The sequence below is a fragment of the Carcharodon carcharias genome, chromosome 32 (genome assembly GCF_017639515.1).
Source record: "Carcharodon carcharias isolate sCarCar2 chromosome 32, sCarCar2.pri, whole genome shotgun sequence".
Taxonomy (NCBI): Eukaryota; Metazoa; Chordata; class Chondrichthyes; order Lamniformes; family Lamnidae; genus Carcharodon; species Carcharodon carcharias.
In genome coordinates, this window is record NC_054498.1 from 24831892 (window position 1) to 24854000 (window position 22109).

General features: G+C 43.4%; 1 protein-coding gene across 3 annotated transcripts in view; it reads right to left on the bottom strand.

Annotated features, from left to right (window-relative positions):
• Positions 1–22109, bottom strand: part of malt3 (MALT paracaspase 3) — a 118010-nt gene that overhangs the window by 87780 nt on the left and 8121 nt on the right. For 2 of the 3 annotated variants that reach the window (XM_041178600.1, XM_041178599.1), the window contains exons 2-3: positions 8196–8361; positions 1414–1535 (exon numbers count right to left, since the gene is read on the bottom strand). In XM_041178600.1, the coding sequence (XP_041034534.1) occupies positions 1414–1535; positions 8196–8253 (180 nt within the window). In that variant the 5' untranslated portion in view covers positions 8254–8361. The remainder of the gene's footprint in view (positions 1–1413; positions 1536–8195; positions 8362–22109) is intronic. The other variant, XM_041178601.1, reaches the window with a different exon arrangement.

Below are 22109 nucleotides of genomic sequence, written 5' to 3' on the forward strand. Positions count from 1 at the left end.
CCCCACCAGGAGAGGTGGTTACTGCTGACGCAGGTAGGAGATCTTAGGGTGCCTGCATGTAAGTTAACTAAAAATAAAATGATGAGGGGGCCAAGGGGAAATCCTGTTGGGGGTATAGTTGGAGCTTCGGGGGCTGCCTTCCTGACCTATTACCACAGCTCTTTGGGCCATGGTGCCTCTGGTTCCAATGACCCACCTCTGTTCTGGGGCTGCCATAGGGAGGCTACCTCCATTGGCTTCTGCATGCACCAATTGGGGGGCCACCCGAAAGGACAGTAAAGTTCTTGACTGGTAGATAAATTTTCAGAATGAATGCCTCCCAGCTGGCAGTAAAGACCATTGGTTATAAAGGTCCCCTATGGATTCATTCTCTGATGGGCCTTGCACTGGGCATCAGCTGTGAAGCAAAGTAGTGAGTTCCTGTGGATGTATCAAGGAACCTATTTAATGGAAATGCCTCCTACATGGTCCTGGGCTTCTGAAGTTGTTGAATTAAGATTCCTGGTGGGTTTGACTGAAAGTGATTTGAGGGATTGGGAATGTTGAAGAGTCTCCATCACATTGTCCAGAATTACCCAGGGCTTCTCCAGTGTGTAGACAAGAGGCCTTTACTTCAACCTCTTACACTGACTGAACAATGAGCAATTAATACATCTGGCAAAGAGAATAACTTTGAAGAAATGGATTAATGGTTTGTGCTTAAAAAAAGCTTCAAAATTGCAGAGTGCTATGTATAGACTGAGATATACATTAAACTGTGGTCCCATCTGCCCTCTAACTATTCAAATGACTAGAAGAGGAAGTGGTGGGAGGTTCTCCCTTGTGTTCTGGCTAATATTATCCTTCAATTATCACCTAACATGATAAATGATCTTGTCATTTATTATTCTACTGGATGGGCTGCAGCCTTTCGTACATTTCAACAGTGATGACACTTCATTGGCTATAAAGTGCTTTTGGGATGTCCTAATGTTGTGAAAGATGCTATATAAATGCAAGTCTTTTTGCAACAACTATAAAGGCAGAAAGTGTTCCAGTGATTGTGAAAGTCTTCGGGGTGTTCGGAGGATGTGATAGGCTCGATACAAAAAGGCAAACTCTCCTTTATTCTAGTTTAACTAGGTAGGAACTACTTCTATCAGTGCTCCCCTTTAATGCAGGTTGGAGTTTATATTGGGACTATGGCCATTTGGATAAGTTTGCCCTGACTCAACATGTCAAAACCCATTGAGAAGAAAAGGATTTGGGGACAAAGTAGATTCTTCCTGCAAGCAGGTGTGATTTTCACCTTCAAAGCACTGGCGAAAAGAATCATTTGATTCAATCAAGATGCAATTCTTAATAAGCACTAAGCAAACGGTAAGTCAGACTGTGGTCTACCGCTTTAAAGATACTCACAGCAATGCTGCTTACCTCCTCCTTGCCTTCAAACCACTGGTACTGCAGAGGGGTAGGTCCAATGGCAGCACAATGAAGAGTAACAGGACACCCAGCTGGGACAGAGGCACACTCTGGCTGCTTCGTGATCACAATATCTACAGGGTGAGACACAGCTTTTGTTAAAATCAGAAACGTTTTACTACGACACAAAAAAATGGTCGCACGAATGAGCTTCAAACTACAAAGGCTCTGCTTACCAGTCACTGACGGTCAGCTTGAGCTGACCACATTGAGTTAGAGAATGCGGCGTTTTATAAGATGGAGCTATTGAGCCCTGAAAATGAGGGGAAATTTTAAACTAATTCAACTGTCAAATAACTGACAGAATCATGCTTAACACTAGTTTTACACTGTCTGATTTTAGCATTGGGCGCAATAAAAATCCAGTGAATCTCATTGGCAAGTTCACTTAAAAGTTGACCTCAGGATATTCCACTACAAAAACCAACAGTTTGCTTCATCAAGTCCACAGGATGCTCTTCCCCACCCAGTCCAATCTCTCTTGTCCTGCTTCTTCACTTCTTCTTAGGCAGTCCCTTAGGACCGAGGATGACTCTTTCCACTCCGGGGTTGTGGGTCCTCAGGTGACTAGAAGCTCAATGCTGGATCCACACACTCTGCCAAAGGTGGGGCAGGTAGTGTTTGATGAAGTGGGTGGGTGGGACATTCAGGTTTTGGGATGCTCCTTCTGCAGTTTGCGCTTGGCCTCCACCTGGGTCTGTCGGAGATATTCGATATGGTTGGCACCTTCGCGGATGCATCTTCTCCAGTTTGGGTGGTCTGGAGCAAGAGATTCCCACAGATTGGTGCTGATGTTGCATTTTTCAGAGAGGCTTTGAGGACATCCCTGAAATGTTTCCTCTGTCCTCCCGGTAACTGCTTGCCATGACAAAGCTCGGAATAGAGAGCTTGTTTTGGGAGTCTTGTGTCAGGCATGCAGATGATGTGGCCCACTCAATGTAGCTGAATAGCCATAACCAGTGCCTCGATACTGGGGATCTTGGCCTGAGAAGGAACACTGATATTATAGCGCCTATCTTGCCATTGAGTTTGCAGGATTTTGCAAAGCCATCGCTGACGATATTTCTCCAGGGATTTAAGGCATCTGCTGTACATTGTCCAGGTCTCTGACACATACAGGAGGGCAGGTAGCACTGCAGCCCTGTAGACTGTAAGCTAGGTGCCAGGTTTGAGGCATCTTTGTCATCAAACACTTTTCTTCAGACAGCCGAAGGCTGTGCTGGCACACTGGAGATGATGTTGAGTTTCATCATCGATGTCTGCCCTTGCTGAGAGAAGGCTCCTAAGGTATGAGAAATGATCCACATTGTCCTGTGGATCACGATAGTTATGGGGGGGCAGTGTTGTGTAGCAGGAGCAGGATGGTCTTGTTTAGGCTTACACCAGATACCCATTAACATGTCTTCTTTTCTAAAAGCTACTTAAAAGTTCTTTTAACAAAGTTAAGCACTCTGCTTCTGAAGCTGCTTGGCGCAGAGAATTCGCCGTGCAGGCATTAAACACCAATGCAAAAAACTCAAAATCAGCAGAGACAATGAGGCAGGGAAAATAAAAACGGTGCAAATCAAACTTTGTCCCAATCAGAAGAAGTCAATAAGAACAATACAACAGACAGAGACCGTCCTTCAAAAAGAATTCATTGGCTGTGAAACACTGGGACATCATGAGGACATGAATATGGCTATCCTGGTTCTTGCAAGAAGATTTTCTCAATTCTTTTTCCCCCTCTTATAATACAGTATCTCCCCTTTTCTGTTCTCCCCCTCAACAGGGTCTCTCCCAAATCCTTTCTCCACCCCAACAAGGTAATGAGAATAGTGATTTGCTTTACATCCTCCTCTTCTTTCAGGTACCATGCTCTAAGAGGGTGTTGGCAACCATGGACTTCCATTGGATTGGTCCTTGATTATGCTTGGCAAAGTACTGCAGTGGTTTGCTGTTGCCTTCTCCAGTATGGCTGACCAGGAAGCTCTCCCACTCTTACCGCCTGTCATTAGGTGAATTGGAAGGAGCTATTCAGGCTGGTATTCAAGTTGTTTGGCCATGTTCTGAATGCACCATGGCCATCAAGTCCTGAAGTGGAACTTGAACCTGGAGCTTCTGGCTCAGAGATAGGGATCCTACCCATTGCGCCACAAGACTTCCCACCAATCCGCAAACTACACAACCTGAATGACTATCAAACATTACATTAGTGCCTCTTTAGTTCTACTGGACAAGGCTCCATCTGTTTGCTGCGTGCCCCATCCTCAATCCTCCAAACTAATTGGGATGGGTACAAATGTCACTCAGCATGTCAAAACCCCATTGAGAAGAATAGGATTTGGGGACAAAGTAGACTTTTCCTGTGGGCAGGTTTGTGATTTTCACCTTCGAAGCACTGACGAAAGGGATCATTTTATTCAATCAAGATGCAATTCTTAACAAGCACTAATAAATGGAAAGTCAGACTGTGGTCTATCAGCTTTGAAGATACTCACAGGCTAACAATGCTGCTTACCTCCTCCTTACCATTTTTGCCACTGATGTTTGTGGGAGCTTGCTATGTGCATACTGGCTGTACATTTAAGTGCATTACCACAGTCACAACATCTCAAAAAGAATCCAGCAGTTGTGAAGTCCTGAGAGCACTAAAAGTGCATTAAAAATCAAAGCTTTTTTTCTTAATCTCTTGAAGTGTTTTGATGAAATTTGATCAATGGATGTGAAAGTCGCTATAGAATGACTTTCCTCTCATTCGTAGCGATAATAATTTATACCGCAACACACTGCTTTGCGAGCAGGTTGTTCTGAGAAGAAAATAGTGACTTTCTACATCTTGCCTGGAGGAAAGTGTCATGGTAACCCAACGTAACATGCCGTAACATAGCTATAACACAGCTGTTACAAGAGTCACACTTAACACGTGGAGCCAGGTTAAATAAAAAGAACCTAGGAACTTAGGAGCCGTTAGAATGAGGAACAGAAACTGAAGCCTGTGTTTATTTTTCTGCTAGATAGAGAAAGCTCAGTTCTCCAATTGACTTATTTAAAAAGAGACTGTTGAAAATACAATTTCGAATCAAAGGTCCATTTTCATGAAAACAGGAAAAACAAGTTTCACAGAGGATGTTTGAAGAGGTGGTTAAGAGTTAGAGATCAGCAGATGCCACAGAAATGACTTGTGACAGCATGGAATGGCTTTGGAAATGGTGGGGGGGGGGAATGGGGGCGCTTTCTTACCTTCTACAACGTCTCCTTCTCCTTTCCCTCATCCTTCCCTGAGGTCACCCGGGGTAACTTTACAATTCCACCACCTGAGTAGTGGCCTGGCACAGTAGATCAGCACCCCACCCCCTCCACTTCTTGAGGTGCCACATACCCTCCCTTGCAGGAATTCAGGAACAGAAAGTCAGAACAATTACTCAGGTCACAGGTGGTCAATCTATCATGGATCAGGTAACCCAACACTCCTTTTTTGTGCAGCTTGTTATCATCGCACCGTGTGTTTTTCCAGTAAACTATCAGGTGAGGCGTGATAATCTTACAATTTCATTAAAGGACACATTTGGAAACTAGAGGTGCAACAGTAGGAAAACCAGATATCCTGGTTTTCACTAAACGTTCTGGTGCTTTGATAGTTTTCTCCAAATTGATCAAAAGTCCTGGTTTTCAGCTCTCAAATCCTCCGACCCGCTCCTCACGTTCCATTTGCTATCGGCAAACACAAAAATATCCTCTCACACTGCACTGAACCCTGGGAATCGGAAGGCCACCCACTTGCCGATCGGAACACTCCCGCTCGCTCATAACTCCTTCTCCCTGGCATCTGGAGCCAGGAGAGAATCAGCCACTGGGTGACAGCAGAAGATTGAGAGTGGTGTTCCCATCCACAAAGCAAACTTGAAGAGGTAGTCGGATAACGCCCATCACTAAACCACCAATCAGCACTGAGGGAGGTGGTAGGCAAGTTCGGTTCAGTTGCGGCACATTCAATTAACCTTCTCATTGAACGATTGTGTGCTTTCCTTCTTGTAGCTCTGGGTGCGAACAAAATCTCCCACACTTGAGGTACGTTTGCTGGCTTGAACTCCAGCTGCTGACTGAGAATGACTTCTGCTGGAATCCAGTGTGCAAAAGGAAAGAAATAGAGATTGGTCTTACCATTGTGCATTGTACTGTAAAGATACAGTGGAATTGAGGATTCTGGGATCTTGTGACAAACAAATCCTTGTGTCAGTTTTTTTTAAGAAAATGAGGCAAAAATGTCATTGAAAGAAAAGTCTGTGGTTTGTAACTGCTCTCTGCAATGATTGTGTATCTTAATTGAGTTGCCAACTCCGACTGGACACATTCCCAGAGATGTAATTCTACAACTTCTACAGCCCTGCTCACAGGATCCTGCCATTGGTCACCCAACATGTGCATCATCAGGGAGCCCTGCCTTCATGAGGCTTTTCAATGTGTCCTGGTTTTGACTTCTGAAAACCTGGTTACCCTATACAACAGAGGATGGGTTTTCAATGTTTTAATAATCACAATGCACCACAAGTCTTTCTGCAACTGAGGCTGGTATGCTGGGTGGCCAATGACATGCTTAGAATGAAGTAGGTGTCTAGTCTCCGTTTAGAATGAAATGGAAAAGTAGCAGTGTGAGACAGCTGGCATCTCTGCTAGCAGAGTATCGTTGGTAGATGATGCTAACAAGTCAGCAGCCTGCTTTCGCACCGGGGTGTTGAGCCTAGCAGCAAGAGAGATAAATTAATCATTAATGACTCAGAACAAGATTTTTGGGAAGGGTGGGGCCCAGTGCACAGCAATGAATGGAAAACCGAGCGCATTGCACCGCTGGTCCTCTAAATCCACACAAACCGTGTTAAGGAGTTACAGGTGGCTGTTTCCACCTCTAGGAGGTGCCTTAATTTATTTTCTTCATACTGACAGATTCCGTAACCCTTGGGCTATTTCTTTCTAATAATGCCAGCCTTCACTCTTCAAAAACACTACCTTTGTGTTCGTCTTTTGTTGTTGCGCAGTTAAAACAAACAGGCAGAACAATCTTTGCATTATTTTAGATTGGCACAACACCATGAACACAAAAGGTTAAATTTAAGAAAAATCTTTAGTATGCTGGATTCACACCTAGCCTATCATTTAGGGAAGAACAAACTTGCATTTATATAGTGTTTTTCAAAATGTGTCCGAGCATTTTACAGTTAATTAATCATTTTTGAAGTGTAGTCATTGTTGTAATGGAGGGAAACACAATAGGCAATTTATACATGGCAAGATCCCACAAAGAGCAGTGAATAAATAACCAAAGAACCTGCTTTTCTTTAAACTAATGTTGGTGCAGTGATCAATCTGAACCAAGACACTGGAAGAACTACCTTGATCTTCTACGGCCAACTGGACAAATGGAATTGGTTTATTGTTTCATCCAAGAGACTGCATCTCTGACGCTGGGTGTCAGCCAAGATTAAATGCTCAAGTATTTAGCATAGTGCTTAATCAGAGGCAAGAATGCTGCACTAGACAAAGGTGACATGTGGTCAGCTATATTTTGAATGCCTCACTTCAGTTGATCATTGCAAATATTTATTATCCCTTCAGTAAAGGCATTTTTTTCCCTAAGTTTGGTAAAATTTACTTTGAACTTTTTAAATTTCTCTCTCCCTTCTGGCCCAATGTATTCTGAAGTCAAATTCTGGGTTTTCAATCAGTTTACTTTCTTCTCTCTAGGCTATTGACTTCGCTTTCCTCATAATTCATCCCTTTACGCTTGGGATCATTCTTATCCCTCTTTCTCTGTACCCACACCAATGTATAGACCTATGAAGTACTGCAACCGTATGCAACCTCAAAGACGGAACTCTTTTGAAGTAAAATCCACAGGATTGAAGAAACATTTTCAGTACTGAGTGGGAGTGTCAGCTGAGGTTTATGTGCTCAAGTCTCTGAAGACACAGGGACTTGAACCAATGACCTTCTGACTCCGAGGCGAACGTGCTATCACTGAGTCACAGCTGACAAGAACCGTTGACAATTTCCTGAAGGTTGTTGTGGAAAATGTGACCCTTGACTAACACTTTTCAAATTCCAGTCTACCTCATTACACCTGTGAAAAGCTGAGAGAGAAGGGTGTTGGTGGAGTGTGCAACACTGAATTGTTTCCATACCAGTTCCCCTGCAGTTTTGGTAACTTTCCACTCCCTGCATTGGGAAAGTTAGAAGTCTCAAGTGATCCTTTTAGAAGGAGCTGGCTGCATACTGCAATTCCCTCCTCTTTAGTCTCTACCAATTGCACTGGTATAGTGAATCAGTTAACTCTTACTAAATAGGAATGCAGTTGGAATTTCCTTTGGTGGAGGTTTGACAGAAATCTTGCTTACACGCATCTCATATTTCATTAAAGACCCATTACTTACAGCTCAGTTGGTAGCACTCTTAGAAGGTTGTGGGTTCAAGTCCCATTCCTGAGACTTGAGCACAGAAATCTAGCCTGACACTCCCATTGCAGCACTGATGGAGTACTGCACTGTCAAAGGCACCATCTTTCAGATCAGACATATAGGGGCCCAGTCTGTCCTGTCAGGGGAATGTTAAAGATCCCACATCATTATTTTGAAGAACAAGAACAGTGACGACACTTCAAAAATACCTCATTGACTGTAAGTCATCCTGCAGTCATAAAAGGCTCTATATAAATACAAGTCCTTCTTTCTTCAATATTTAACACTGGAATTGTCCCTTACCTGTCTTCTGTCTGGGTTGTAGGGTTGAGCTTTTTTTAAACCTCTCTTCCAAGCTCATCCTCCTTTCAAAGATTCGTTTTTTGCACCTTTTCAAGGGAGTGAGTGCCTGCACATCTTTTTTGTTTTGTTAAAACAGGAAGATGACTCCTCAACGAACAAGGATTCACTGTCATGCAATAAAAAAAAGCCCTGTAACATCCTGTGAGCCCGCATTCACAAATTCTCATATTAGTCACTCAGCCCCAAGAACCTCCTGATCCTCCAGGACAGAGAAGTAAAAGCAAACAGTGAAACCGCATCCGTGCCCTTTTATAGATGCACATCAGGCTCAGACCCAAGCTTGGAAAAGTCCCTAGATTTCCAGTGCTTTGGCATAGTTTGCAAAATTGGTTTCCTACATTACAACAGTGATTACACTTTAAAGTGCTTTGAGAGTTGTTATTGTTCAGGAAAGCAAGTACTCTAGATTGATTTGATTTTGGATTGAAGCATTTTAATCCTTTCTTCCCTGTAGATTTAAGCCAAGGAGAAAATACAGTTCCCTGTCCCATTAATCACATGGGGTGGGAAGTCCTGTGGCTCAGTGGTAGCATCTTTACTTCAGGGCCAGAAATTCCAGGCTCAAGTCTCACTTCAGGACTTGATGACCATGGAAGGTGCATTCATAACGTAGCCAAACAGGTTGATTATCAGCCTGTAAATCTTCCAATTCATCTGATGGCAAGAGTGAGAGAGTTTCCTGGTCAGCCCTACTGCAGAAGGCAATGGCAAAGTACTGCAGTGGTTTGCCAGGTATAAACATGGACCAATCCAATGGAAGTTCATGGGCGCCAGCACCCACTTAGGGCATGATTCCTGGAGGAGGAATTATGTGGACTGGTATTATACAGTCACTGACAATTGCATAGGGAAGAGGGTGAAATGTCATTTGACACACAATAGTTTCCTACTTTGCAATAATGACTACACTTCAAAAAGCACCTTATTGCTACAAAGCGCTTTGGGATCATGAAAGGTACGACACAAACAAATTTTTTCTTTGTTCAGGACTGGGAGCAGAATCCTTTCCAACTCAAGCAAGGTACTGAGAATATATCTCGATCCTGCACAATCCAAAACACTGTATAAAATGGTGCCTATAACAAAGCTTCGCTCAGCAGCATACAGCAACACCAAAGTTCCTGAATAGAATGTCAGTGATTGGTTAATTGCCCCATCAATCATACCTAGGGTCACTGTTGTTGACTGGGATTGATTTTATGGACATAGTTTATATTAAATAACTAACCTTCTACTCAGCATTTCGCTAGAGAAATAACCCTGCTTTATCAGATGACTTTGCTGTAGTTTTGAGTCAGGAGTTCTGTTTGCTGTAGTTCATTGAGACTCTGGTTAAGTAGACCGTTTGCTGTAATTCCTACCATAAGTGCTGTCCCAACTCCAACTCACTGGCCAACACAGCAGAATCCATACTCTTCAATTATCGGATTGTCATAAAATCCCGTCTGGTTCACCAATGTCCTTCAGAAAAGGAAATCTGCCAACCTTAGCTGTTCTGGCCGACTTTTATCTCCAGACCAACAGCAATGCAGTTGACTCTTCACTGCTATATTGAAATGCCTAGCAAATCACTCAATCATATCAAACAGTGACAGAAAAATCAGATAAGAATAAAACTGGATGGACCACCTGTTATTGACCTAGGCACTGGAAGTGACAATGACAGTCGACCTTGCAAAGTCTTCCTCATTAACATCTGGGGAACTTGTGCTGAAATTTGGAGAGCTGCCCCACAGACTAGTCAAGAAACAGTCAATATCCCAGACTCCTTCTTCACCATTCCTGGACTTATGCTGTTCCACCAGCAGGACAGACCTGGCAGAGGCGGCCAGTGGTATACTGTCCCAGGGAATAGCCCGGGAGTCCTCAACATTGACTCTGGAACCCATGAAACCTCATGGCTTCAGGTCAAACGTGGGGCAAGGAAATCTCCTGCTAATTACCACCTACCATCCTCCCTCATGAATAAGTAATGCTCCATATTGAACACCAATCAAAAGAAATACTGAAGGTAGCAAGGCACAAAATGTACTCTGGGTGAGAGACTTTGATATCCATTACCAAGCATAGCTCATTAGCACTACTGAAGACCAAGTTGGCAGAGTCCTGAAGGACACAGAGGGTTGGCTGCAGATGGTGAGCGAACCAACAAGAGGGAGAAGCCTATATTGCCAACCTACCTATCATAGATGCATCTGTCCATGTCAGTATTAATGAGAGTGACCACTGCACAGTTCTTATGGAGACAAAGTCCCATCTCCAGACTGAGGACACCCTCCACTACAACCATGCTAAGTGGGCTAGATTCAAAACAGATACAGCAGCCCAAAATTCAGCATCCATGAGATGCTGTGGGCCATCAGCAGCAGAATTGCATTCAACCACATTCTGTAACCTTATGGCTCAGCATATCCCTCACTCTGCCATTAACATATAGCCAGGGGACCAGCCCTGGTTCAAAGAAGAGTGTGGGTGAGCATGCCAGGAGCAGCACCAGGCATACCTAAAAATGAGATGCTAGGCTGGCGAAGCTATGACACAGGAATACATGCATGCTAAACAGTGGAAGCAGCAAGCGATAGACAGAGCCAAGTGATCCCACAACCAACGGATCAGATCAAAGTTCAAAGCTCTGCAGTCCTGCCACATCCAGTCGTGATTCGTGGTGGACATTTATAGAACTAACCAAAGGAGGTGAAGGCACCACAAATATCCCCATCCTCAATGGTGGGGAAGCCCAGTACATCAGTGCAAAGTTACGAGACTGAAGCATTTTCTACCATCTTCAGCCAGAAGTGTTGAGTGAATGACCCATCTCGACCTCCCGAGGTCCACAACATCACAGTGCCAGTATTCAGCCAATTCAGTTCACTCCGTTTGATATTAAAAAATGGCTGAAGGCACTGGATACTGCAAAGGATATGGGCCTTGACAACATCCCAACAGTAGTACTGAACACTTGTGCTCCAGAACTAGCCATACCCCTAGCCAAGCTGTCCAGTACAGCTACAACATTGGCATCTATCCGGCAATGTGGAAAATTGGCCAGTTTGTCCTGTACACAAAAAGCAGAACAATCTGGCCAATTACTGCCCCATTCTACTCTTGATCATCAGCAAAGTAATGGAAGGGGTCGCTGACAGTGCTATCAAGTAGCACTTGACAGCAATAACCTGCTCACTGATGCTCAGTTTGGTTCTGCCAGGATCACTCAGCTCCTGCCTCATTACAGCCTTGGTCTAAACATGGGGAAAAGAGCTGAATTGTAGTGGTGAGGTGACAGTGACTGCCCTTGACATCAAGGCAGCATTTGACCAAGTGTGGCACCAAGAAGCCCTAGCAAAACTGAAGTCATTGTGAATCAGGAGAAAACTCTCCACTGGTTGGAGTCATACCTAACACAAAGGAAGATGGGTTGCAATTATCGGAGGTCAATCATCTCAACCTAGGGAGTTCCACAGGCTATTGTCCTAGGCCCAACCATCTTCAGCTGCTTCACCAATGACCTTCCTTCCATCATTAGTCAGAAATGGGGGTGTTCGTTGATGACTGCACTATGTCCAGCAACATTCGCGACTCCTCAGATACTGAAACAGTCTGTGTTCATATGCAGCAAGACCTGGACAACATGCAATCTTGGGCTGATAAGTGGGAAGTAACATTCACACAATACAAGTGCCAGACAATGACCATCGTCAATGAAAGAGAATCTAACCATCACCCCTTGACATTCAATGGCATTACCATCGCTGAATCCCCCAGTATCAACATCCTGGGGGTTACCATTGACCAGGAACTGAACTAGCCAGCCATGTAAATACTGTGGCCACAAGAACAGGTCAGAGGCTGTGAATTCTGCTGATATAACTCACCTCCAGATCTCCCCAAAGTCTGTCCACCATCTACAAGGCACAAGTCAGGGGTTTGATGGAATACTCCCCACTTGCCTGGATGAGTACAGCAGCAAGAAGCACGACACCATCCAGGACAAAGCAGCCCGCTTGATCAGTGCCCCACCCACCACCTTAAGCATTCACTCCCCTCATCACCGATGCACAGTGGCAGCAGTGTGTTCCATTTACAAGAGGCAAACAGGCCCCTTCAACAGCACTCTCCAAACCTGTGACCTCTACCAAATGGAAGGACAGGGCAGCAAATACATGGGAACATCACCACCTGCAAGTTCCCTTCCAAGCCACTCACCATCCTGACTTGGAAATATATCGCCATTTCTTCATTGTAGCTGGGTCAAAATCTTGGAACTCCCTCCCTAACAGCACTATGGGTGTACCTACACCTCATGGACTGCAGTGGTTCAAGGTGGTGGCTCACCACCACCTCACCCTATGAACGAGTATAAAAAAAATTGAATAAAGACCCAGAATATGTATGCAAAGTTAAAGCAGATTAGGCAAGTTGGAGAGCTGGTGGTGCAGTCGTAAGGAACGTGAAAACCTGGCAAAGCGGACCAGGCCCCAGTGACACAGGAATCTGCTGGAGGGAAAACATGTCAGCACCAGGGTTTCAGACAACTCTGTCAGATAAGTACTGAGCCCCCTTCCCACCAAATATTTATTTCTCTAACCATGCTGCCTGCTGTTATAATACCATCTATGCCCGAAACATTTACTTGTCATTTTACAGACCATTTACAGCACAGAAGTTGGCCATTCAGGCTGTCTAGTCTCTGCCAGTGTTAAACTCCATGCGAGTCCTCTCCCACCATATTTCATCTAAACCCCTGGTCATATCCTTATATTCTTTACTCCCTTTTGTACTTATCCGGTACAGATGCTGTGGGGAATATGCATACAAAATTAGCATGCCTGAACTGAGATCAGGGATATGAATGAGTTTTATTACAATTATAAGTACTGTTCCAAGAAAATGATAAATACATAATTTTTTTTCATGCACTTGTGATTTTTTTCCCCTGAGTTTTCCAGCTCTCAGCATTAGGCTCAAGTTTTAAGTGCTGGGTATCCATGGGTTCCCAATTTCTTTTGACTTAACATTTGAAGCCACATTGATTGTTGTAGTACTTATGATTTTATTTAGTGTGTTATGTACCTTTATGAATAATAATTGTTAGGAGAGATCAAATGATCTGTAGCAACCAATAGAAGAGCAGCATGGCCTACCTCAGCAGTCAGTTTGGTGCTAGAGTTGGAGTTGAGAGCACACGTGTAGTTACTGCTGAGTATATTGTAAATGAACTTAATGTTTCCACCCAAGAAGGGTCTGCAGATCAACTCTATCATTAATAGTACAACTCGGCCACCCTACAACTGGCAACAAGGATAAAACAGGATTGAACAGAATAAATCAAGTTAAAAAGAAATCGGCACTGTACCTCACCCAGTGATTGTAAGTAACAAACTCCGATAGAATTGAAGAAATTATCCTCTCTCTCAATGCCACAATTTGATCCTTTTGAATCAGCCACAGCCAATTGGTCTCAATGCATAGAATGTCTCATGTTCTTTTTTCAAGCGAACGAGATTACAGGGAAGAGAAGAGGCAAGCAACCCTCTTAAGTACTTGAAAGAGCAAAACCTGCAGTCTGATTTGAAGTTTGATGGCACCCAGTGCACCAGATTCGAAGAATTTTGATGAATTGGTGGACCCCGTGATGGGTCATTTTCAACCCAAGCCCTCAGTCACGATGAGGAGGTTCAGGTTTAATCCACAAAATAGAGACCCGAGTGAGACAACTCCATACTATGTGGCAAAATTGAAGCAGCTAACGGAACATTGCGAGTTCAGTACGACCCTGAAGAGATCATTTAGTGTGTGGTGTGAAAGAGGACAGTATTCAGAAAAGATTATTATCCGAAGTGAATCTGGATTGCAAGAAGGTGCTAAAGATAGCGCTGGCCATGGAAAGTGCATTAACAGATTCAAAAGCAATACAGGAAGTGAAAAATGGTGCCGGGCAGGAAACCTTACCTGAATTTGGCGGGAATAAGCGAGGCTCTGCTGAGAAGCGGGAAACAGCCTCCACTAGCCAGAGAATAAAGGAAAATAACTTAGCAGCGAAATCAAAGAATAAATTTAATAGCAGTAGAAATAATCAGTCTTTTAGAAATTAACAACTTAAAAAATTCGAATGCTACTATTGTCACAGAAATGGACATATGATGAGGCAGTGCAAGGAAAGATTCAAACAGGCTTGTAAACAAAAGAAGAAGCCCAATGAAATCTACAATGTAAAGGAGCCTGAAACAACAAATTCAGACATTTACTCATCGTTTAATCTGAAAGCTGGAAGGACAGAACCAATATTCGTCACAGTGAAAATAAATGGCAAACCTGTTAGAATGCATTTAGACATAGGAGCTTCCACTATAGAAATTGGGGAACATACTTTCAGATATTTGAATAATGGTGAACATCATTTAAGCTTAAAACAAACAGCTGTCAAGCCAAAAACATATATGGGCAAGATATTCAAGTAAAGGCATAAGCAGAGTAACTGTCCATTATGGAAGTCAATCGGCAAAGCTACCCATGATGGTGGTAGCAGGTGAAGGGCCAAGCCTGCTGGGGCAAAATTGCTCAAAGGAGATTAAGTTACAATGGTCTGACATCTTTCAGTTGAGAGCTACCAGGTCTACTTTAAAAAGTATGCCACTGTCTTTCAGGACAAACTGGGAAAAATCCAGGGCCTGCAGGCCAAGGTTTATGTAGATCTGGAAGCAACCCCTCGCTTCATGAAGGCGAGACTGGTGCCATACGCCTTGACAGGAGGCACAAGGTACATAAAGCTTGATACGAGCCATGCTCATCAACAACTTGAACTGGATAATGCCTCCTGGGAATTTGTCACAATTAATACCCACAAAGGGTTGTACCAATATGCACGGTTGGCTTTTGGTATCGTCTCAGCTGGTGCCATCTTTTAGAGAACAATGGAAAGCTTCCTGAGGGACTGCCCCAAGTTGTAGTCCATTTAGACAATGTGTTGGTGACAGGATTCCTGGTGACAGGAAAAAGAGCATTTTGCAAACTTAGAAGTCTTAAAACATTTCTTGCAAATTGGAGTGCATTTAAAAAAAGTGCACGCTCTAAGTAAGAGAGCTAATCTATCTGGGTCACTGGGTAGATTCATAGGGCCTCCGCCCAGTTGAGGAGAAAGTGAGAGCCATAATGGAGGCATCTGCGCCAAAGAATGCCTCAGAAGTCAAATAATTCCAGGAACAATCAACTATTATGGGCGGTTCTTACCCAATTTGTCTACTGTGCTGGCCCCCCTGCATTCTCTACTCAAAAGGAACCAACATTGGCCTTAGGAGGCACCCAAGAAAGAAGCTTTCATAAAGATGAAGCAATTGTTGCACTCATCCAATCTATTAGTGCATTATGACCAGACAAAAGAATTGGTGATGACATGTGACATGTTTCCCTATGGAGTGGGAGCAGTGCTCTCTCATCGGATGGATGATGGCACGGAGCGGCCAGTAGGTTATATATGAAGGACGCTCACCACAGTGGAAAAGGGATACTCACAGATAGAAAAAGGCGGCCTGTCCATCATCTTTGGTGTGAAGAAATTTCACCAGTACGTATACAGCCGCCATTTTACAATTGTTTCAGACCACAAAGCACCGTTAGGTTTGCTTAGTGAGGAAAAGGCTATACCACCCATAGCCTCAGCTAGAATTCAACGATGGGCTTTCATTCTGGCAGCATATGAATACACTTTCGTACATAGGCCGGGAAATCAAATCACAAACACCAATGCCCTTAGTCGTTTGCGTTTACAAGAAAATGATGAGCATGTCCCAGTTCCACAGGAACTTGTTTTACTGTTAATTTTCTTAGCTAGGAGGAAAGATTGGACAGGCTGGGGTTGTTTTCCTTGAACGGCAAAGGTTGAGAGGGGACCTGAGAGGTATATAAGATTATGAGGGGCACAGATAAGGTGGATAGGAAGGTTCTTTTTCTATTAATAGAGGGGTCAATAACAGGGGGCATAGATTTAAGGTAAGAAGTAGAAGGCTAAGAGGGGGGGGTTGTTGAGGAGAATTTTTTTTTAACCCAGGGGGTGGTGGGAATCTGGAACTCATTACCTGAAAGGGTGGTTGAGTCAGAAACTCTCATAACATTTAATAAGTATTTAGATATTCACTTGCATTGCTATTATCTCCAGGGCTATGGGTCAAGCGCTGGAAAATGAGATTGCTGTACTCAGATCTTTGTTGACCAGCATGGACATGATGGGCTGAATAGCCTCCTTCTGTGCTGTAAACGTCTATGAGTCTATTCCTCGCCGTTATGGGGACAGAACAGAGACTGGACAAGCCGGGACCCAGTCCTATCTCAAGTACGAGAACATGTGCTACCTGATTGGTTACAGAAGCCCGTATCTGATTAAATGAAACCATACTTCAAGAGAAGACATGAAATCACCAGCCAGGATGGCGTCCTATTGTGGGGTGCGCAAGTGATAGTTCCCCCAAAGGGAAGGGAGCCACTTTAATTGAACTACACAATGTCCATCCAGGAATTTCCCAAATGAAGACCATAGCAGTTATCTATGGTGGCCAGGGATGGATGGCGAAATAGAGTTTAGTAAAGCACTGTGTGCAATGCCAGCAACAGCAAAAGTTTCCAGTGACAGCTCCATTACACCCATGGAAGCAGCCAGGTAGACCCTGGGTGTGGTTACATTGACTACACTGGACCTTTCCTGGGAACAATGTTTCTGCTCATTGTCGATGCCCATTCAGAATGATTGGACGTATATGAGGTGAAGTCACCAATGTCGGGCGCTACAGTTTAGAAACTATGTTAGAGTATTGTCATTCAAGGACTACCAGAAGTAATCATTTCCGATAATAGCATGGCATTTACGAGTGCTGAGTTTCAATGGTTTATCAGCCTTGATGGTATCACTCATGTAAGAACTGCACCATACCACCCTTCCTCAAATGGACTGGCCGAAAGGGCGGTTCAGACATTCAAGGCAGGCATAAGAAAGCTGACTGCCAATTCCTTGGCAACCAAGCTAGCACGCTTTCTTCTTCATTACAGGACTACCCCTCACAACAATAGGTGCCACACCCGTGGAGTTATTGTTGAAACACTGTCTCAGGACAAGATTGAGCTTAATAATGCCAAATTTTGAGGGGAAGGTGGAAAAGAGTCAGGGAAGCCAGAAAACCAGACACGACTGGCATAATTGCGAGAGGAAATTTATCATGGGAGAGCCAGTATACGTGAAAAACTTCAGGGAAGGACCAAAGTAGTTACCGGGTGAAATATGTGAGGTGACTGGACCTTTATCTTACCACTTGGAGATGGAAGGCTGGAATGGACCATTTAAGGAAGAGAGAGGCAAATCATCAAGATATGGTTCCTCCAGTGACCATGGCTGGGTCTGTGTTTCCTGTTGAGGATATTCAACCCAGGACTGACATGTCCGATGTTCCTGCAAGAGTTGAGGATACAGACCTGCAAGTGCCCACCGAAGCACCTGATGTTCACGCAGTTCCGGAAAAGGAGGTTCCTGACAAAGAATCTGAAGTTGTGGAGCTGCGATGTTCCACACATATCAGGAAACCACTGAAAGACTGACCATGTAAATTCCTTACCCAGTATAAATATTATGTTATCTTTAAAAATATGAACTTGTAAATATAATATATATGGTCGAGTTAAAACAGGAGGAATGTAGTAGTTATGGTTTTATTTAGTGTGTAATGTACCTTTAAGAATAATACGTGTTAGGAATGATCACATGATCCGTAGTAACCAATAGGAGAGTAGCACAGGCTACCTCAGCAGTCAGTGTAGAGCTAAATTGGAGTTGAAAGCACACGTGTAACTCTTTCGAGTACAAACCTGTTTCCATCTGTTTCAGATGAAGTTACATTGTTTCATAGTTTACCATTGTGAGATTTGAACTCTTGATCTTGGGGTTACAAACCCAGTACCACGTGTAGTTGCTGCTAAGTACATTGTAAATAAAGCAGTTCATAGTCTGGTGATGCAATACCAGTTCCATTTAATGCACAGATTAATATTTAATTTCGGGGAGACTGCAGGAGAATCTTGGAAGGTGCTAGTGAGCCTCATCACAATTCAGTGCTGGATAGGTGACAGAGGACACCATTAACCCCACAGAAAAGCTCAAAACAGTTATTTAAGACCTTCTAGGCTTTTCCAGTCAGAGCAATGAACAAAGTGGTGCAATATTTAAAGTTTGCCACGTAATATTAGGAACATGCGTGTTTCAAATCAATGAAACTTGCCTGAACGAGGACGAGGGAAAAAATGACACAGCCGAGACAATGTAAAAATTGAAAGCAGACCGCTGTGTAAACCAGTCAATGTAAAAGTCTTGATAAAATGAAAGTGAAACTGGATGAAATATTATTTTAATCAATTTCTTAGAACAGTAATCAAAACAAACAGGAGGTATTAGAAAGGCTGGTTGCAATTAAAGTTTTTGGGTCTGAACTTCTGTGGAGTGGCAGAGTCGGATTGCCACTCCGCTACTACTTTTTTATCTTGAAATCTATCCGATATGTTCTTAGCCAACCTTGCGACTCAGGCCAGGTGAGAACTGTGCAGGACAGTGTGTTCCCTGTCGAGGGCTTCAGACACAAGGAGGCCTCGTCCCTGTTTTTTAAAAATGGCACCGGCTGCCGTGAATCAGCTAAGTTTAAAGGTCCAGGCACTTTCAAGCCAGGGAGAAGGTAGTTTTGTCAGTTACGTAGTTAGAATTTAGTGAGGGGAGGGAGTCAAAGAGAGGGCCCCGACAGTTTTTGTGGGGGGGGCGGGGGTCGGTGGGATGTGGGGGTGAAGCAAAATCTTGTTGGGCAGGTGGGGGTGGAAGGGACAAATCGGGGCCACATTTGTAACACAGCCAAACAGGGTTCAGTATCAACCTACAAATCCTTCCAACACACACCAATGGCAGGCGGTAAGAGTGGGAGACATTCTTGGTCAGCGATGTGATAGAAAGACTGTTGAAGCCTCTATCATAACTATCCAAAGCTTCAGATTACAACATGCATGTAAAAAGTGTATGTGGCCATAGCAACTAACTTCCCCAAGTGAACTGTAACACACCACCATCACTCTCTAATACAGAAAGCTGAAGCACTGTCTGGGATTTTTAAAAAAGCATTGGGACACCAGTATTGAGTTATGTCCAACTTTACCCTTTGGTGTAAATGTCGAGCTCTGTGAGTGGAGCCTCAGTTGATGGGTCACTGCAGTCAGTATAGTCAATTGATTTTAATTACATAGAACATATAGACAGACAAAGCTAATTTAGCCAAATTGGTCCCAGGAACAATTACTTGGAGTTGGGACAGAATCTAGGCCTAACTTCAAGATTGGGCCTGAACGCAAACCCTGTGCTGGGGCTTGGCCTGAACTTGGGCCCACCACTTGGGGCTGGGCCTGAACCTGAACCTGGGGCCTATCACACCTATTGATGTGTTTATGCTCCTCTTGTCCTGACTCTGTCAATAAAATTTTCTATTGTCCTCAATGAAACTGCATATGTATCATTTGTTTCAACTAAACCATTTGGTAGCAAGTTCCACATTCTCGCCACTCTCTGGGTAAAGTAGTTTTGCTTAAATTCCTTATTGGATTTATTAATAATTATCTTTTATTTATATTAGCTTATATTTATGGCCCCTTCTCCGGAGCCCCAGCTTAGCTTTTCTTGATTGTTCTAACCCCTCAGTTTTGGTATCATCCTTGTAAATCTTTTTTGTACCTTTCCCAGTGATTCTATACACCTGTTTATAATATGAGGACCAGAACTGTGCTCAGTCCTCCAGTGTGGCCTAACCAAGGTTCTACACAAGTATAAGGTAACTTCTCTGCTTTTTGATTCTATCCACCACAAACCAGGTAGGCTGGGATCCATGATCAAATCTTTCCTTGGCACCAAGGGACTCCAAAAGTGCATTCAACGATGCACCCACAAAGGATCAACTCACCAGTAACAAGATAAAAGCAAAATACTGCGAATGCTGAAAATCTGAAACACAAACAAAAATGGCTGGAAAAACTCAGCAGGTCTGACAGCATCTGTGAAGAGGAATAAAGTTAACGTTTTGAGTCATCAGGTTCTTGTGGTGGTGGTGGTGGGGGGGTGGTGGGGAGAGTGATACTGGGTTCCTGTTTCTGATATTTGCTCCGATAAATTCTGCTGACAGATGAGCACTTTTGACTGTGACTAGGTTGCCTGCTAAAAGATATCGCTAAACCTCATACATGTATAGTACTTGGGTGTAGTACAGAAGGGCTTGAACTTGTACCCCAGCAAGTGCCCCACCACAGGACAGGAGGAGAAATGAGCTTAGGAGGTGCATAAAAAATTCAAGCTGTTGTTATTGGGAAAAGAAAAAGCAGACTGAACTACATCTCCCAGAAACCACCTGTGTTTACAATTCCCACAATACTTCAACTTTTAGGAAAAGCATAGGACTGCTGACATCCAATGAACATTCTTAATAATTCATATTTAAATCCGCTCATGGTCTTGCCCTTCCCTATTGGTGGCATAGTGGTATTGTCACTAGACTAGTATTCCAGATACCCAGCTAATGCTCTGGGGATCAGAGTTCGAATCCCACCACGATAGATGGAAGGAAATCTGCTGACCTTGCCTGGTCCAGTCTACATGTGACTCCAGCAATGTGGTTGACTCTTAAATACTCTCTGAATGAGGGCAATAAATGCTGGCCTAGCCAGTGACGCCCACATCCCATGAATGAATAAAAAAAGTTCCCCCACCACCCCAGAGTTCTCTGATCTTTTAACTTTTTGTGCATCCACCTCCTCTTCACCCTATCATTGGTGGCTGTGCCTTCAGCCATATAGACTTATGCTCTGAAATTTCCCTCATAAATCCCTCTGCCTCACCATCGCTTAATTCAAGATTGGTTTTTAAAAACCAATTTGTTTGATCAACTTTTTAGTTACTCCGCTCCTACACTGGCTTGGCGTCCTCTTCCACTCCTCTGTTAGATACCATGGGACATTTGTCCATGTTATAGTGCGATATAAGTGCAAGTTGTTGCTGTTCATCCTAAAAAAAACACATGCTTCAAATATAGACTCAATTGTGACATCTACTTAGTTACATAGTTGCAATAAGGAAACAACCTCCTCAATTATTTTCCAGGAACCAAGCAAAAACCATTTTGAGAGGATCTCTTTGAAACTTCTTCCCAAACTATCTTTGGAGAGTTGTGTTGATTCTACGATCCAGTAACCCACCTCTTCCCCCGCCCAACCCACCTTGCAGCAAGATAATCACTGATATGCTGTAATCAACATCACAGGAGATCTGTTATATTAAAAGCATGTGTAGAAGTCACATTGTAGACAATCTTACGATGCCTGAGGCAATGCAAGCACATGTACAGCACTTGAACGTAGAAATTGTCATTTGAAAGCAGGCCATTTGGCCCAACCAATCTGTGTTGGTCTTTAGTCTCCACACATGCAGCAGTCCTAATTCCACGTGCTAGCCTGTTCTCTTTATCCCTTTATGCCCATTTTCTTCAACCACTTATCGGAGTTATCTTTAAATACTGACATTATCCCTGGCTCAATCACTTTCTCCAATATTGTATTCCACTTTTGTGTAAAAAAAAAGCTTCTTCCGCTCTCTGTTCTAAATCATTTAACCTTATGCTTATTCATTCTAGATCCCTCAATCATTGGAAGCAGAATTTGATTAATACATGTTCTCTAAAGGAAACAGATACTGCATTACTACTATTTGTTTTAAATCCCAGTATCCCCAGTCATAAGAATGCGAACGATGTCACAAGATATGTCCTAGCTGTTTTCTTCACATGCAACGTTAACCCTGAC